The 19,830-nt window shown below is 42.4% G+C and overlaps 1 protein-coding gene across 1 annotated transcript; it reads right to left on the bottom strand.

Annotated features, from left to right (window-relative positions):
• Window positions 1-191: 191 nt before the first annotated feature.
• LOC310799939 (uncharacterized protein) lies at window positions 192-18,373 on the bottom strand (the record flags this gene model as incomplete). Its single annotated transcript, XM_083662548.1, has 12 exons — window positions 192-1,496; window positions 1,749-1,795; window positions 1,993-2,163; window positions 7,182-7,355; window positions 9,234-9,407; window positions 10,998-11,171; window positions 13,559-15,383; window positions 15,481-15,716; window positions 16,812-16,931; window positions 17,288-17,407; window positions 17,764-17,883; window positions 18,240-18,373. 12 exons carry the CDS (start codon window positions 18,371-18,373, stop codon window positions 961-963), a joined length of 3,831 nt encoding a protein of 1,276 aa, XP_083518674.1. The 3' UTR covers window positions 192-960.
• Between the last annotated feature and the right edge of the window lie 1,457 nt (window positions 18,374-19,830).

Genomic DNA, 19,830 nt, shown 5'->3' with positions numbered 1-19,830 from the left:
TCTCTCTCTCTCTCTAGTGCGCGCGAGTCTCTCTCTCTCTCTCTCTCTCTCTCTCTAGTGCGCGCGAGTCTCTCTCTCTCTCTCCTTCAGTCTCAACCTGCTTTACTGGCTTGTTGACAAGAACATTCCTGTGTTTCCAAAGTGAACGGATGAAAAAGAGAATCAATAAAAAACAAATATATTTCAGGGAAATAAAAACAAAGAAATAGAAGATAGAAAAGGATCAAACTAGTACATCAAGTGATCATAAGATTGTCAAGACAAAGTAAATACAGTGAGTCATGTGTCATATAAATCCATACAAACAATGCAGACTACATGAACATATACATGACATCATATGAAAGCAGAGACAGAAGACAGTTTGTAATAATTCTGTGATGTAAAGTTCTACATTGTTGCTGTTATGATGTCATCAGAGACACATTTAGCTGCTAAGTGCTTCACATGAGTACTTAGTGCTTAGTAGATACTGTACATGAAGGCCAATCAGAGGCTCAGTCACATCTTCAACCAATCACACACTAATGTCAATCAACAGTTACATGTTGCTTGATTTTCATCACTCAACTGATTTAACAACAGAGCGATAATACACTGCTTTATTTAAAGACAACAATAATGACATATTCAAGTCAACAAGTTCTGTTTCAAACTATACACATCAAACATTCTTCATTTATGTTGATCATTTTCAGACTAAAATGTCTGTTCTTGTTGTATGTGATGTTAAAACTCTGTCCAGTTACTGTTCTCACACTCACACACACACACGCACGCACGCACGCACGCACGCGCACACACACACACACACACACACACACACACACACACACACACACACACACACACACACACACAGAGAGATCATGTCTGTTCACAACCACATGAGCAATGAACTTGCATGCAAACACTATTGTGACTTTAGGTGTTTGTGTTTGGTCACAGTGTGTTTCTGTCTCACTCTATCTGACACAGAGACATTGAGGCACCATCAGACAGACAGAACCCAGGGTAAAGTGGTTCAGTGAATTTGGACTGGAAAGTGTGGAGGTGAATCAGTTTGTAAGAGGAAACTGTGTAGAAGGACAGAGAGCCAGCAGGCCCGTCAAGATACACTGCGACTCTGTTAGAGCGAGAGGAGGAGGGGAGAGGTATGTCTGTGCGTCTGTTATTGTGCCAGGCTCTGTAACGATCATCAGTGCACCACAGACTCCAGGACTTTTCATTCATTCCAAGCCAGCTGTCATCACCCTCTCCTCTCCTGCTGATTCCTCTGTAAGTCACTCCTATCTCAACCCCTCCTTTCCTCTCCACCTCCCAATAACAGCGACCAGTCAGACCATCTCTACACAGCAGCTGAGCCAGGCTGTCAAATCTCTCTGGGTGATCAGGATATGGCTGCCTCTCTTCCACCCTCGTCACCTTTCTGTTGTCTTCAGACAGGAGGAGGAGTCTGTGTGCTGTGTTTGGATCCAGTGTGAGATCACAGGCATCTGATGAGACAACAAGACTCGTTACAGCAGCAGCTTCTCATCTAATAAACATGTTTGTTTGTTTGTTTGTTGATTTATTGACAGTTCATTTCTCAGCAGTTTGATGATGTCACATGATGTCAGCCATCTTCCTGACTCACAGGATGTGAATGAATGGACGTCACAGACTGTGCTGTAGATGCACTTTCCTTCTCACTAGTTGAATGTGTTGCTTTGTTTTTATGAATCAAACTCAATAAAATACACACTTACATTTCCTCACACCTGGTCTCAACCACTGCACTCCACCATGTTCCACACTGGAGGAATAAACAGGGAAGAAGTCAGACCAACAGATTCTCTTTAATGATGGAAACATGGACATTTAAGAACCTTCAATATGAAGGATTTCCACTCATATCCTCCATTAAACATGAAACATATTCCTCATCTTCTCAGTGTGACAGAGACAATGTGTGTGACTCTCAGTCTTCTAGCAGATGTTGTCTCTTCATACCTGAGAGTCTCCAGTCTCCAGGTTGGATCCTTCAGTCCAGCAGAGAGGAGCTTCACTGAGGCTTCTGGATGATTGTAGCTCAGGTCCAGCTCTCTCAGATGGGAGGGGTTGGAGCTCAGAGCTGAGGCCAGAGAAGCACAGCCTTCCTCTGAGAGCAGACAGCCTGACAGCCTGCACACACACACACACACACACACACACACACACACACACACACACACACACACACACACACACACACACACACACACACACACACACACACACACACACTCTCTCTCACACACACACACACACACACACACACACACACACACACACACACACACTTAAATGGGGTCTGCAGCCGACAGACTGTTTCTCTCTCTCCATCTACTTCTTTTTTCTGTCACTTGTTGCTTCTCTCTCTCCCTCTCTTTCTCTCCCTCCCTCTCTTTCTGTATCTCCCTCTCTTTCTCTCTTTCCCTCTTTCTCCCCCTCTCTTTCTCTCTCCCCCTCATTCTCTCTCTCCTTTTCTTTCTCTCCATCCCTCACTTTCTCTCCCTCCACCTCTTTCTGTCTCTCCCTCCCTTCTGTCCCTCCCTCTGTTTCTCTCCTCCCTCTTTCTGTCTCTCCCTCTTTCTGTCTTTCCCTATATTTCTCTCTCTCCCTCCCTCTCCCTATCTTTCTCTCCCTCCTTCTCTTTCTCTCTCTCCCTCTCTCCCCCCTCTCTCCCTCTTCCCCCTCTCTTTCTCTCTCTCCCTCTCTTTCTCTGCTCCCTCTCTTTCTCTCTCTCCCCCTCTTTCTCTCCATCCCTCTCTTTCTCTCCCTCCACCTCTTTCTGTCTCTCCCTCTCTTCTGTCCCTCCCTCTGTTTCTCTCCTTCTCCCTCTTTCTGTCTCTCCCTCTTTCTGTCTTTCTCTGTGGAGGAGGAGGGGCTGAGGGGGGCAGTCTGCACTGTGGAGGAGGAGGGGTTGAGGGGGGCAGTCTGCACTGTGGAGGAGGAGGGGCTGAGGGGGCAGTCTGCACTGTGGAGGAGGAGGGGCTGAGGGGGGCAGTCTGCACTGTGGGGGAGGAGGAGCTGAGGGGGGCAGTCTGCACTGTGGGGGAGGAGGGGCTGAGGGGGGCAGTCTGCACTGTGGAGGAGGAGGGGCTGAAGGGGGCAGTCTGCACTGTGGAGGAGGAGGGGCTGAGGGGGGCAGTCTGCACCGTGGAGGAGGAGGGGCTGAAGGGGGCAGTCTGCACTGTGGAGGAGGAGGGCCTGAGGGGGGCAGTCTGCACTGTGGAGGAGGAGGGGCTGAAGGGGGCAGTATGCACTGTGGAGGAGGAGGGCCTGAGGGGGGCAGTCTGCACTGTGGAGGAGGAGGGGCTGAAGGGGGCAGTCTGCACTGTGGAGGAGGAGAGCCTGAAGGGGGCAGTCTGCACTGTGGAGGAGGAGGGGCTAAGGGGGGCAGTCTGCACTGTGGAGGAGGAGGGGCTGAAGGGGGCAGTCTGCACTGTGGAGGAGGAGGGCCTGAAGGGGGCAGTCTGCACTGTGGAGGAGGAGGGGCTAAGGGGGGCAGTCTGCACTGTGGAGGAGGAGGGGCTAAGGGGGGCAGTCTGCACTGTGGAGGAGGAGGGGCTAAGGGGGGCAGTCTGCACTGTGGAGGAGGAGGGGCTAAGGGGGGCAGTCTGCACTGTGGGGGAGGCGCTGCTTTTTGTACCCATGAAGTGGATACTGTGCGCTATCTTGCATTACAGTATAACTGTATATATCAACCTGCCATGTTATCATCCTGTGTGTTTCTTATGTGTATGCATTATTGTGTTTGCCGTCTGGGCACTCATGTAACTGACTGACTCCCAGCATTTCACTGCACTATTACTGTTTATGTCCTTTGCATACTTGTATTTATGTGGACATAAATAAATATTTAAAATGAAATGTGTGTGTGTGTGTGTGTGTGTGTGTGTGTGTGTGTGTGTGTGTGTGTGTGTGTGTGTGTGTGTGTGTGTGTGTGTGTGTGTGTGTGTGTGTGTGTGTGGCGAGGCATTGAGTTTGTTTGATAAGTTGACTGTTCCTTAAAGCTGAGGCTCTCAAATGTTTTTCAGTCAAGGAGCCCTTACAAGATAGAAAATATACTGGGGACCCCCTCATTCTGATTTGTCATTTTGGGCTAAGCTTAATTGTTTCCACGGTAACGTGATTTACTTTTAAATTGGTAGGTTTGTTAGATTAGAATGTAATCCATGAACCATTTTAGATTTAAAGCATACAATATTTTCATTGAACTATGAAGCTTTTACAAACAAAAAAATATTTTTATTTTCCTGAAAACTTTTCGCGGACCCCCTGGCAAAGTGCCACGGACTCCTGGGGGTCCCCGGACCCCCATTTGAGAAACACTGCTGTTGCAGGATACCTTTTGCTCTATAGCTTTGAGGCTTTCTGGGCTCGATGGAGAGAGAAGAAGAGGGAGTTTGACTAGCTGGTAAGGCTCATATGAGACACTTGTGCCTGCAGTACACTGCTTTGTCCACAGCAGAGGTGAGAAGGCTGTTAAGTGGGCTGGAGAGTAGCATTATGAAGTGGAGGAGGAGCTGGTTTGTCAGGATAGACCGGGGCTGCAGCACAACCTGGCTGAGGTGCACAGGGAATTGGGTGGGTTCCTGCAGGAGCGAGCAAAGGGGGTGCTTGTGAGGGCTAGGTTCTCCATGCTCAGGGAGATGGAGGCTCCTAGCTCCTTCTTTTTTGGGCTGGAGAGGAGACAGGGCGATGACAGTCACATGTTTTCACTGCGGTTAGCCGATGGGCTCGTCCTTTACAAGTCCTTTACTTTAGGTTTCAACAACAGAGGCAGTAAAGAGAGGAGATGATGCAATATTCTACCACAGGATAGAAACTAGATGTGATAAATGTTGGTATCTCAGCTGCTTTCAAAACTCACATCAGCAGGAAAATACAGAGGTCAGGTCTTTTCACTGATATTAATGTGCATGTAAAGCCACATTTAAATGGTGGTCAGTAATACTGACCTGAGAGTTTCCAGTCTACAGTGTGGACTCTCTAGTCCAGCAGAGAGAAGCTTCATTCCAGAGTCCTCTAAGTCATTCTTACTCAGGTCCAGCTCTCTCAGACTGGAGGACTGGGAGCTGAGAACTGAGGCCAGAGCTTCACAGCTTCTCTCTGACAGCTTACAGCCACTCAGCCTTAATGGATATGAAGAGATGAGGAAATATGATTTTATCATTTCAGTCACACAGCTCACACAAAGAGATGATTAATGAATGCAAATATAGATACAGAGTTCAGTATGGCATCTAGGCTCTGATGATGTCACTCCCTGTAGCACTGGTTCAAATCCTAGTTGCTCTATTCTGAAGCAGCTGGAGATGTGACAGTGAACTATAGCTGATCTGGTTTGTGTTTTCATTTCAGTTCTGGACTCAATGTGTGACAGAATGTGATAAATCCTTTACTTTAGGTTTCAACAACAGAGGCAGTAAAGAGAGGAGATGATGCAATATTCTACCACAGGATATAAACTAGATGTGATGAATGTTGGTATCTCAGCTGCTTTCAAAACTCAAATCAGCAGGAAAATACAGAGGTCAGGTATTTTCACTAGACCTGCATGATAGGAGGAAAATCTGCGATGTGCGATAACATTGTTCAATATAGCGATGACGATACGACTTGCGATAAATAAACAAATATATTAGCTATACAGTTCCTATGGCTTTCTGCTTTAATAATGCTAACATAGACGACAAACATAGCCTATGCCCACTGAATAAAGAAATGAAATACACACTGACTCTAGCTGAAACTACACACAGCGTGTTTGGGCTTTGGCAGAGGGGCGGAGCGCACTGTTGCAAGGGAAAGGTGTACGCTGGATTTACAACACAAGACAAAATGATCAGATGCTGAGTGGGAATGCATGACGCATGTAAATAAAACCACTTTTGTTTCAGGCAGTCTTTGCGATGTGTTTATTGCGCATGTTCATATTGCGATGACGATGAAAACACGATTAATTGTGCAGCCCTAATCTTCACTGATATAATGTGCATGTAAAGCCACATTTAAATGGTGGTCTGTTGAACAGTATCAGTAATACTGACCTGAGAGTTTCCAGTCTACAGTGTGGACTCTCCAGTCCAGCAGAGAGAAGCTTCATTCCAGAGTCCTGTACGTCATTCTCACTCAGGTCCAGCTCTCTCAGACTGGAAGACTGGGAGCTGAGAACTGAGGCCAGAGCTTCACAGCTTCTCTCTGACAGCTTACAGCGACTCAGCCTTAATGGATATGAAGAGATAAGGAAATATGATTTTATCATTTCAGTCACACAGCTCACACAAACAGATTATTAATGAATGCAAATATAGATACAGAGTTCAGTATGGCATCTAGGCTCTGATGATGTCACTCCCTGTAGCACTGGTTCAAATCCAAGTTGCTCTATTCTGAAGCAGCTGGAGATGTGACAGTGAACTATAGCTGATCTGGTTTGTGTTTTCATTTCAGTTCTGGACTCAATGTGTGACAGAATGTGATAAATCCTTTACTTTAGGTTTCAACAACAGAGGCAGTAAAGAGAGGAGATGATGCAATATTCTACCACAGGATAGAAACTAGATGTGATAAATGTTGGTATCTCAGCTGCTTTCAAAACTCACATCAGCAGGAAAATACAGAGGTCAGGTATTTTCACTAGGCCTGCATGATAGGAGGAAAATCTGCGATGTGCGATAAAATTGTTCAATATAGCGATGACGATACGACTTGCGATAAATAAACAAATATATTAGCTATACAGTTCCTATGTCTTTCTGCTTTAATAATGCTTTAATAATGCTAACATAGACGAAAAACATAGCCTATGCCCACTGAATAAAGAAATGAAATACACACTGACTCTAGCTGAAACTACACACAGCGTGTTTGGGCTTTGGCAGAGGGGCGGAGCGCACTGTTGCAAGGGAAAGGTGTACGCTGGATTTACAACACAAGACAAAATGATCAGATGCTGAGTGGGAATGCATGACGCATGTGAATAAAACCACTTTTGTTTCAGGCAGTCTTTGCGATGTGTTTATTGCGCATGTTCATATTGCGATGACGATGAAAACACGATTAATTGTGCAGCCTTAATCTTCACTGATATTAATGTGCATGTAAAGCCACATTTAAATGGTGGTCTGTTGAACAGTATCAGTAATACTGACCTGAGAGTTTCCAGTCTACAGTGTGGACTCTCCAGTCCAGCAGAGAGAAGCTTCATTCCAGAGTCCTTTACGTCATTCTCACTCAGGTCCAGCTCTCTCAGACTGGAGGACTGGGAGCTGAGAACTGAGGCCAGAGCTTCACAGCTTCTCTCTGACAGCTTACAGCCACTCAGCCTTAATGGATATCAAAAAGATAAGGAAATATTATTATTTGATCATTTCAGTCACACAACTTATGTAAACAGATTATTAATGAATGCAAATATAGAGAGGTGCATCAATCTAAATAAGATATCAAAGCATGAGGTTTGAGACAGGAATAGAGAGAGGTGCAGCAATCTAAATAAGATATCAAAGCATGAGGTTTGAGACAGTAATAGAGAGAGGTGCATCAATCTAAATAAGATATCAAAGCATGAGGTTTGAGACAGGAATAGAGAGGTGCAGCAATCTAAATAAGATATCAAAGCATGAGGTCTGAGACAGTAATAGAGAGAGATGCAGCAATCTAAATAAGATATCAAAGCATGAGGTTTGAGACAGTAATAGAGAGAGGTGCAGCAATCTAAATAAGATATCAAAGCATGAGGTTTGAGACAGGAATAGAGAGAGGTGCATCAATCTAAATAAGATATCAAAGCATGAGGTTTGAGACAGGAATAGAGAGAGGTGCATCAATCTAAATAAGATATCAAAGCATGAGGTTTGAGACAGTAATAGAGAGAGGTGCAGCAATCTAAATAAGATATCAAAGCATGAGGTTTGAGACAGGAATAGAGAGAGGTGCATCAATCTAAATAAGATATCAAAGCATGAGGTTTGAGACAGGAATAGAGAGAGGTGCATCAATCTAAATAAGATATCAAAGCATGAGGTTTGAGACAGGAATAGAGAGAGATGCAGCAATCTAAATAAGATATCAAAGCATGAGGTTTGAGACAGTAATAGAGAGAGGTGCAGCAATCTAAATAAGATATCAAAGCATGAGGTTTGAGACAGGAATAGAGAGAGGTGCATCAATCTAAATAAGATATCAAAGCATGAGGTTTGAGACAGGAATAGAGAGAGGTGCAGCAATCTAAATAAGATATCAAAGCATGAGGTTTGAGACAGGAATAGAGAGAGGTGCATCAATCTAAATAAGATATCAAAGCATGAGGTTTGAGACAGGAATAGAGAGAGGTGCAGCAATCTAAAGAAGATATCAAAGCATGAGGTTTGAGACAGGAATAGAGAGAGGTGCATCAATCTAAATAAGATATCAAAGCATGAGGTCTGAGACAGTAATAGAGAGAGATGCAGCAATCTAAATAAGATATCAAAGCATGAGGTTTGAGACAGGAATAGAGAGAGGTGCAGCAATCTAAATAAGATATCAAAGCATGAGGTTTGAGACAGGAATAGAGAGAGATGCAGCAATCTAGATTCAAGATTCAAGATTTTTATTGTCACTCCGTGGTACAAGTATCACGTGTGAAATTCTTGTGCTGTGGACTCCGTTTAAATAAGATATCAAAGCATGAGGTTTGAGGTTAATTGCTGTTTATAGATGTATCAGCATGTTTCTAAACAAACAGATTAGCTATATTTCCGGGTGCAACTTCCATTCATTTTAAACAGCAGTTCATGGTGAAACCACGCCCTCTTTGAACTCTAACTACTCCTTCATACTTTAAGCTCAACACTCACACTTAACGAGTCACCACTTTTAGGACTCTATCACCTTAATTCAGCTTTAATTTATTTTTTGTACTGTTAGGTTTATACTTTTCAACCTTTATAATAGGACCCTATGGAGCTAGTCTTGCGTGTACTTTTTACGAAATTCACACATTAAAACTGTGACATTTCACACAACACACAGAACTACATATGTATAGAACATTCACACTACATACATATATTATAAATCAGACTCTTTAGCTACTACTGCTCTCTGTAAAACTTGCAGTCAACCTTTACAGAGTCAGGAATTCTGACCTGAGAGGCACTGTATTGAAAGCAGAGAAATGTGTCAAATCAACTGAGAAAAACTGTCAATTAAAATCTTACCTGAGAGTCTCCAGTCGACAGTGTGGACTCTCCAGTCCAGCAGACAGAAGCTTCACACCTGGATCTTGCAGCCGGTTCTTACTCAGGTCCAGCTCTCTCAGATGGGAGGGGTTGGACTTCAGAGCTGATGCCAGGACTTCACAGTAAGTCTCTGAGAGTCCACAGTCAGAAAGTCTGTGATCACAGATTTAATGTAAGATTAGTTCTATGAAAGCAGAGCTGAGACTAAGCCCACATCAAAACGGACACAGCATACTACTACTTCTAATACAAATAATAACAATAATAGTAATAATAATTAGAGAAAAAGTGACAATAAATTGTATTGTAGAATTAGAAAATTTTCAAAAAGTGCTGAATGTGTAATATCACAAAGCAAAGCAAAGCAAAATGCAATTACAAGCAATTCTGTCAAAAGTATATATATATATATATATATATATATATACATATATATATATATATATATATATACAGTATATATATATATATATATATATATATATATATATATATATACTGTATATATATATATATATATATATATATATATATATACTGTATATATATATATATATATATATAAGTTATCTATATAAATACAGTAGATAGATATATATAGATAGACACACACACACACACACACACACACACACACACACACACACACACACATATATACAGACAGACAGACAGACAGACACACAGACACACACACACACACACACACACACACACATTTAGCCTAAGCTTCACAGGCAAGTCATTTCAAATTCTGGCTAGACAACATACAGTATGATTAACATGACACTCCTGTAGATTAAAACAACCATATCAAGTAAGTAACTAACTGTAATATAGACAGTGTCCACTGGAAAATACTGCTGTCTGTTGTGATAAATTGTAGGTACTTTTTAAGCACAGCCTCTTAAAGGACAAGGCATTTTTAAGACATTTGTTACCATCAAACAAATCCTATGAAAATAACAAAATCAACAATACATTTGCTCTACTCCCGTTACTTCCCACGTACCATTTTTAGCCATCAACCAGGAAGTAATTGGCCTCAATTGTAATTAAGCTAAACACATGGCTACATGGATGAGATTTATTGGTATAACAAAATCAGCTATTTTATTTTCATAGAATCTCTTGATGATCTCTTTATTCCTGTGCTCCTTGGCTGCTTGTATTAAGCCTCCAGCCCAAAGAAGATAACTATCAAAACTACACTTAACTGTAAAGTTAATAACAATCATTACAGCTAAACAAACTGTGTTCACCAACTAACATGATAGCTATAAACAAACATTTCAGAATTGGAATCTTTGGAATGAAGACGCAAATTACACATTACTTGTTACTCTTCTTAAAAGTAACACATCGCTTTACTTATTATTCCAGTGAAAAGTGATTGCCCTACTGATTTTTAAGGTTTTGAATCTACAACATTAAATTCAGACTTTCCGTGATGTATTTCCCAACTTTGTTGGCTCGTTTATGTGCGCTCTCCTGTAATTATACTTTTTCAACCTTTATAATGGGACCCTATGGAGCTAGTCTTGCGTGTACTTTTTACTACATATGTATAGAACATTCACACTACATACATATATTATAAATCAGACTCTTTAGCTACTACTGCTCTCTGTAAAACTTGCAGTCAACCTTTACAGAGTCAGGAATTCTGACCTGAGAGGCACTGTATTGAAAGCAGAGAAATGTGTCAAATCAACTGAGAAAAACTGTCAATTAAAATCTTACCTGAGAGTCTCCAGTCGACAGTGTGGACTCTCTAGTCCAGCAGACAGAAGCTTCACACCTGAATCTTGCAGCTGGTTCTTACTCAGGTCCAGCTCTCTCAGATGGGAGGGGTTGGACTTCAGAGCTGATGCCAGGACTTCACAGTGAGTCCCTGAGAGTCCACAGTCAGAAAGTCTGTGATCACAGATTTAATGTAAGATTAGTTCTATGAAAGCAGAGCTGAGACTAAGCCCACATCAAAACGGACACAGCATACTACTACTTCTAATACAAATAATAACAATAATAGTAATAAATATAGCCGCAAGCGGCGATGGGCGGGGTTCAAGCCTTGCGCAGATGGCAAAGCTTCTGATTCTGACTAGGACATCCTCCTTGATATATCTGACAAGTTTTGCGATCATTGGACAAACAGGTGTAGAGTTACAGCCTTTTTTATGTTAAGCCACGCCCATTTCTGGCGTTTATGGCGCCCCCTTTTGGTCGAATTGCACAAAATTTGACACACATGGTCTAGGATGGTCTCCGAAGACCTCCTGCAAGTCTCGTGAAGATTCCTTAATCGGTCATGAAGTTATGACAATTTAGCTGTGAGGCCACGCCCCTCTCAACTTTAACGATCAATATCTCCGAAACTAAAGTAGATTTTCAAAAATGCAAAAAGCACGGTTGTAGAGCTTGCTCCAAAGATGCTTCCTGGAGATTCTAGTGCAAATCGGTCAAACGGTCTAGGAGGAGATGCAAAAAATGTGTTTTCCAAACTTTTCCAAATATCTCAAAAACTTTCCAGGCGGACATTGAGGGTCCTTATGGCAAATTTGTAGAGCAGGTCCACCTGAACATCTGAAAAAAAAAAGTTTGAAAATCGGACCAACGGCGTGGAAGTGATGGCCTTTAACGTAAAACCGTCGATTATAGCGCCACCTTCAGGCCGATTCGAAAAATCTTTTTTGAGCACCTACCTGCCAACAATATCTGTCATTGGGCCAAATGTCAGGTCTCTACCATTACCATTTTACCAACTCACGGGAATTTGCGTCGGCGCAGATGAACAAGAAGAAGAAGAAGAACGAGAATAATAAACCGGAGGAAAAACAATAGGGTTTCAGCCCCTTCAGGGCTTGAACCCCTAATAATTAGAGAAAAAGTGACAATAAATTGTATTGTAGAATTAGAAAATTTTCAAAAAGTGCTGAATGTGTAATATCACAAAGCAAAGCAAAGCAAAATGCAATTACAAGCAATTCTGTCAAAAGTATATATATATATATATATATAAGTTATCTATATAAATACAGTAGATAGATATATATAGACATAGACACAGACAGACAGACAGACAGACAGACACACACACACACACACACACACACACACACACACACACACACACACACACACACACACACACACACACACACACACACACACACACACTTTGCCTAAGCTTCACAGGCAAGTCATTTCAAATTCTGGCTAGACAACATATGATTAACATGACACTCCTGTAGATTAAAACAACCATATCAAGTAACTAACTAACTAACTGTAATATAGACAGTGTCCACTGGAAAATACTGCTGTCTGTTGTGATAAAATGTAGGTACTTTTTAAGCACAGCCTCTTAAAGGACAAGGCATTTTTAAGACATTTGTTACCATCAAACAAATCCTATGAAAATAACAAAATCAACAATACATTTGCTCTACTCCCGTTACTTCCCACGTACCATTTTTAGCCATCAACCAGGAAATAATTGGCCCCAATTGTAATTAAGCTAAACACATGGCTACATGGAGGAGATTTATTGGTATAACAAAATCAGATATTTTATTTTCATAGAATCTCTTGATGATCTCTTTATTCCTGTGCTCCTTGGCTGCTTGTATTAAGCCTTCAGCCCAAAGAAGATAACTATCAAAACTACACTTAACTGTAAAGTTAATAACAATCATTACAGCTAAACAAACTGTGTTCACCAACTAACATGATAGCTATAAACAAACATTTCAGAATTGGAATCTTTGGAATGAAGACGCAAATTACACATTACTTGTTACTCTTCTTGAAAGTAACACATCGCTTTACTTATTATTCCAGTGAAAAGTGATTGCCCTACTGATTTTTAAGGTTTTGAATCTACAGCATTAAATTCAGACTTTCCGTGATGTATTTCCCAACTTTGTTGGCTCGTTTATGTGCGCTCTCCTGTAATTCCAATATTTCCAACATGACTTGAAGACGACGAGAATCTTTCAGAGCCATTGCACCAATACAGAGGTTAAAGAGACTAAACAATGAAACACAAGTAATGACCAACCTGGTAACTGTAATGTGATTACTGACACGTAACAGTAATGACTTACTTTATTTACTCTGTTACAGGAAAATTAATAGCACATTACTTTGTGTGTTACGCCCAACACTGTGTTACCACTGCTCTGTAGAACAGCAGTTTTATAGTGTTTGTTTGAGGAACTATATATCTTTATAGTTCATATGGCATCAGGTGTGAAGGTAACTAAACTGTAGATAATGTTAGAATTCAGATCAGGACTAACCGAGCCTCTCTGCAGTTCCTCACAGCTGGGATCAGTCTGCCTCGTCCCTCGTTTGTTGTGTTGTAGGCATTCAGGTCCAACACATCCAGAACCTCCTCTGACATCTGCAGCATGTACGCCAGAGCTGAGCAGTGGATCACAGAGAGTTCCTTCTTTGACTTGTTCTCTGACTTCAGGAAGTCTTGGATCTGCTGATGTATTGAGTGGTCATTCATCTCCATCAAACAGTGGAAGATGTTGATGCTTCTGTCTGGAGACGTATTGGAGGAGTCCATCTGCTTCAGGTTGATGATGGCTATCTGGATGCTGTGTGGACTTCTCTTTGTGTGACCTAGTAGGCCTCCTAAGAGACTCTGGCTGGACTCGAGTGAGAGGCCATGAAGGAAGCGGACAAAGAGGTCCAGGTGGCCATTTGTACTCTTCAGGGCTTTGCGCATGGATTTCTCCAGGAAGGCATCCAAGGACTGATCAATACTAGCCCAGAAATCACTTCTATCCCAGTCTTTTCCCAGGAATGTGCTCAGTACATTCTCAGCCCTGTTTGTGTAACAGTGGAACATGTAGACTGCAGCGAGAAACTCCTGGATGCTCAGATGAACAAAGCAGTAGACCGTCTTCTGGAAGAGCACACACTCTCGTTTGAAGATCTCTGTGCACACTCCTGAGAACACCAAAGCCTCTCTGACATCAAGACCACACTTCTCCAGGTCTTCTTGGTAGAACAGGAGGTTGCCCGTCTCCAGATTTTCAAACGCCAGCTTCCCCAGCTTCAGAAGAACTTCCCTGTCAGTCTCCATGAGCTGCTGTTGACTCATCTCATGGCTCTCATCATACTTCTGCTTCTTTGTCTCTGTCTGAACCAGCAGGAAGTGTGAGTACATCTCAGTCAGGGTCTTGGGCAGCTCTCCTCTCTGGTCTGTAGTCAACATGTGCTCCAGAACTGTACCAGTGATCCAACAGAAGACTGGGATGTGGCACATGATGTGGATGGTCCTGGATGCCTTGATGTGTGAGATGATTCTGCTGGACAGCTCCTCATCAGTGGATCTCTTCCTGAAGTACTCCTCCTTCTGGAGGTCAGTGAAGCCTCGTACTTCTGTCACCCTGTCTACACATGTAGGAGGGATCTGATTGGCTGCTGCAGGTCTGGAAGTTATCCAGAGGAGAGCCAAGGGAAGCAGATTCCCCTTGATGAGGTTTGTCAACAGCACATCTACTGATGATACCTGTGTGACATCAGACACAACCTCATTGTTGTGGAAATCCAATGGAAGTCTGCTTTCATCCAGGCCATCAAAGATGAACACAACTTTACAGACAGAGAGCTTCTCTGCTGTGACCCTCTGTAAGGTTGGATGGAAAACATGGAGCAGCATGAGAAGACTGTACCGCTCATCTCTGATCAAGTTCAGCTCCCGGAACGAAAGCAGAATCACAAGAATGACGTCTTGATTTTCCAAGCCCTCTGCCCAGTCCAGAGTGAACTTCTTCACTGAGAAGGTTTTTCCAATTCCAGCAACACCATTGGTCAGAACTACTCTGATGTGTGTCTCTTGATCAGGTAAGGGGTTAAAGATGTCGTGGCACTTGATCGGAGTGTCATGGAGAGCCTCCATCTTGGATGCTGTCTCCAGCTGCCACACCTCATGTTGGGTATTAACCTCTTCACTCTGTCCCACTGTGATGTAGAGTGCAGTGTAGATCCTATTGAGGGGAGTTCCAATTTCTGCTTCAGCTGTTCCTTCTGTTCCTTCTGTCACAAATTCACATCTCATTATCAGACTGATCTTATGCTCCTCTAAAACCTCCTGCAAAACACTGTCCGCTGGAAGAGAAGAAAGAGTAAACAAGTGTTTAACAGATATGCTGTTGTTTCCTGGTTTTAGAAATGGTGACAACAGTAGACAGAACCCCAGTCTTACATTGTGCAATGCTGGTTTGACTGGGTGTCTGCAGTCCAGATCTTGTTCTGGACCTTTTTCTACACTGGGGACAGGCGGAGTCTCCTGATGAACCGGACTGGGCCCAGTATGAGGTGATGCACTGTCTGCAGAACCTGTGTCCACAGCTGGTAGAGACTGGATCCCTCAGGACCCAATGACACAATGCACAGCAGGACAGCTGCTGCTTCACAACACCTAGACTCCTCTTCCTCATTCTGTGGGGATAAAGGCAATGTATTATCCCTGATCAGATGAAGATCTAACAAACAAACAAAATTGAACAAAAGTTTGAACAATTTTTTGTTCAAATTGTAAAACTATTAAAATATTTTGCCCAGACTATCTTTATAGATGCTCAGACAGCATGGTGCTGCCATCACATGTAAAGTTTATTTTCACATGTATCTGTTGTCATAGTTGTAGTTTAATCAGTGGAGTCAACATTGCATACCCATCATGGATAAATGTCACTGTGGTGATCATGGATGAATGCAACATTGTAACAGTTTTTCTGGTTTGTTTCATTATGTAATTATCATTAATGAATGTTCAGCTCAATACAAACAACACACAGTCCTATTACATCAACACTGTAACAACACATTTGTTACAGAACACAGACAGTGTCTGGCAGTTATTGTTGATAACCTCTGACTACAGATAGTGTTAGCAGGGCACAGAGATTGATCACAGCAGTTAGGGTAGATACGATGGCAGAGTTACATTACATCTACAGTATCAACCACTGTCTGTGTTTACATGTCAAACACAAACAGTGTCAAACACAAACACCATATGAATGAAAATGGGCTTTTCAACAATGATGGGAGGTTTTGGTGTTTAAACCATTTCTTGTGGGCGTGTCTTATGCGGGGGCGGGACTAAGGGTCAACAACGTCAGTCTGATATCAGATTTGTGAATGACGTCAGTATCGGCACGCCATTGGATCAGTCCCATCTCTAAGTCAAGGTCAAAGTCAAGGTTACTTTATGTGTACCCATAGGTAGATTTGGTTGCAGGGAGAGTCACTCAATTTTAAAAAGGCTCAGACAATAGACAGTAGACAGACATGAAAGTGCCAAGTGCCATAGTTGCAAACATCATCATATTATTTTTTAATATTTAAAAAAAGATGTAAGAAAACACTGGGGCAGAGATTTGCTTCATGAACACAGTCCTCTCATAGTGTGATGCAACAGTGAAGGAAACTATCCTAAATGACACAACAGAACATTTTCCCTTCATCAAGCTTACTCACTTTACTCGCTTACTTTTATCAGGTAGGCTCCCAGTATAACAGTCCTCTTACCTTGTGTCTGAAGGTCCAGGTTCATTACTGAAGCGTGGAGGATTGTCTTTAGACCGGTCAGTCTTCATAGACAGACAGCTGGGTACTGGAGACTCTGCTCTCTGCCTGTGGTACTGACCTCTGTAAATCAAAAGAAAAGGCAACATGTTTTCAGAGGTGATCAAACACAACGACTCTGGTTTTTGGGATAATTGATGTGAAGTTTTAATTCTATAATTAGTTTGTGTGCACACATTATGAATTAGGAGGAACGAAAAACTAAATATTTAGGGAATAAAATGTCTTCTGTGTGCATGAATCCAGCCAAACTGACGGCAGGTCTGACCTACATCCAGGAAGTGAAATATACTGTATATCTTGTACTCCATAAAACGTGTTTTTCTTCCCTATGGTCACTCCTTGTCTCTGTAGTTTTCAGTGCAATCGTGTAGGTTATCAAATAACATTTCTTCATTACAGTATAACAGTCCTCTTACCTTGTGTCTGAAGGTCCAGGTTCATTACTGAAGCGTGGAGGATTGTCTTTAGACCAGTCAGTCTTCATAGACAGACAGCTGGGTACTGGAGACTCTGCTCTCTGCCTGTGGTACTGACCTCTGTAAATCAAAAGAAAAGGCAACATGTTTTCAGAGGTGATCAAACACAACGACTCTGGTTTTTGGGATAATTGATGTGAAGTTTTAATTCTATAATTAGTTTGTGTGCACACATTATGAATTAGGAGGAACGAAAAACTAAATATTTAGGGAATAAAATGTCTTCTGTGTGCATGAATCCAGCCAAACTGACGGCAGGTCTGACCTACATCCAGGAAGTGAAATATACTGTATATCTTGTCCTCCATAAAACGTGTTTTTCTTCCCTATGGTCACTCCTTGTCTCTGTAGTTTTCAGTGCAATCGTGTAGGTTATCAAATAACATTTCTTCATTACAGTATAACAGTCCTCTTACCTTGTGTCTGAAGGTCCAGGTTCATTACTGAAGTGTGGAGGATGCTCTTTAGACCGGTCACTCTTCATAGACAGACAGCTGGGTACTGGAGACTCTGCTCTCTGCCTGTGGTACTGACCTCTGTAAATCAAAAGAAAAGGCAACATGTTTTCAGAGGTGATCAAACACAACGACTCTGGTTTTTGGGATAATTGATGTGAAGTTTTAATTCTATAATTAGTTTGTGTGCACACATTATGAATTAGGAGGAACGAAAAACTAAATATTTAGGGAATAAAATGTCTTCTGTGTGCATGAATCCAGCCAAACTGACGGCAGGTGTGACCTACATCCAGGAAGTGAAATATACTGTATATCTTGTCCTCCATAAAACGTGTTTTTCTTCCCTATGGTCACTCCTTGTCTCTGTAGTTTTCAGTGCAATCGTGTAGGTTATCAAATAACATTTCTTCGTTACAGTATAACAGTCCTCTTACCTTGTGTCTGAAGGTCCAGGTTCATTACTGAAGAAGAGTGGAGGATTCTCTTTAGACCAGTCACTCTTCATAGACAGACAGCTGGGTACTGGAGACTCTGCTCTGCCATCTTCTTCCTCCTCCTCCTTCCACATGTTCTGGACTTTGTGATCTTGTATCTGTGAAAGGTGCTATACAAATAAGCTTTAGTTATTTTCTCACTTGTACACTTCAGTCAGTCTCAGAGGTAAACCAGTTATACTGGAGGTCCTGGGGGGGGGGTAAACGGTTATATTTAGGCAATTAAAACAACTTGGTTCAGGTTAGGGAAATGGTTTGGTCATGTGTGTGTTTTTTTATGCGACTCACGGTTTAGAAACGCTGGGAATCGAACTCCGGCAAACGTCTGGCCACCAACCCCCACCGCACCGCTCTTACTGTCCACCGTGCTATTTCATATGCGACACACACACACACACACACACACACACACACACACACACACACACACACACACACACACACACACACACACACACACACACACACACACACACACACATTATTGTTTTTTTTATCAACACTTGTCTTCAATGAGAATTGCATTTTCAAGCAGATCCTCAGCTGGCTGTAGTGTGTCGGGTGGATACTGTCAGTCAGGTGCTGAAATCTGTAGAACAGGTGCATCAGCGCCCCTCAGTGGTCACCCACGGTATCCACAGATTTCAGTGAAACTGCTGGTTTATGAGAACTCCGCCTCCGCCCTCAGTCAGAGACGACAGGCGGATGACACAACACACGCGGACCAGTCAGACTCTGTAGGCAAGTCGACGCATGTACAGTAGTAGGCCCTCTGTAGGCCTAATATAATATGAAGCAGATTAGTTTCCCACCCCGCTCTGAAGTCCTGATCTGCCTGCAGAAAGTCAACAAGCCGTTTCTCTCTTTATGAGGAGTCATGTGACTGAAAGACGCTCATCTCGCAGAGTCTCAGACACACAGATGGAATAAAACTGGGTTAATTTAACGGTTTAATAAACTGCGTCATGTCGGGCACCGCCCCACATCAACTTCCCTCTTTGTTTTACTGAAGTTAATATCTCACTGTTACATCTCTTCTATGAGCGTTGAGAGAGAGGAGAATAGGCAGGTGAACGCAGGAGAAGACTGAGGGTTTTACAATAAACAACAGGGATGTAAACTCAGTGGAAAAAGGTGACAGATATCAGCCCGGGCAGAGACACAAAAAAACACTCAAATCATTCACTTAACACAAGTGCGAGAAGGTGACTTTTTACCTCACCTAAATGTACCTAAAGGTGACTTTTACCTCACCTAAATGTACCTAAAGGTGACTTTTACCTCACCTAAATGTACCTAAAGGTGACTAGTTTCATCCCTGAATAAAATAATGATAGGAATAATAATGTAATAACACTCACCCTGCTTCTCCCTCCTGCTGCTCTGCTCTCTCAATGTCAAATGGAGTCGGTCTGACTGGCTCTCTGAACTGACACAATTTACTTTCACTTTCAACAGTTTGCTCCGCCTCCTCAGCCTGTACACTTTGATATATGGTGCAAAATAAATACAACTCTCCCAAGAAACAATT

The sequence above is a fragment of the Poromitra crassiceps genome (assembly GCF_964638095.1).
Source record: "Poromitra crassiceps genome assembly, chromosome: 29".
NCBI lineage: Eukaryota > Metazoa > Chordata > Actinopteri > Beryciformes > Melamphaidae > Poromitra > Poromitra crassiceps.
The sequence above is the reverse complement of the archived record's forward strand: the minus strand, read 5'-3'. Positions and strand labels throughout refer to the sequence as shown.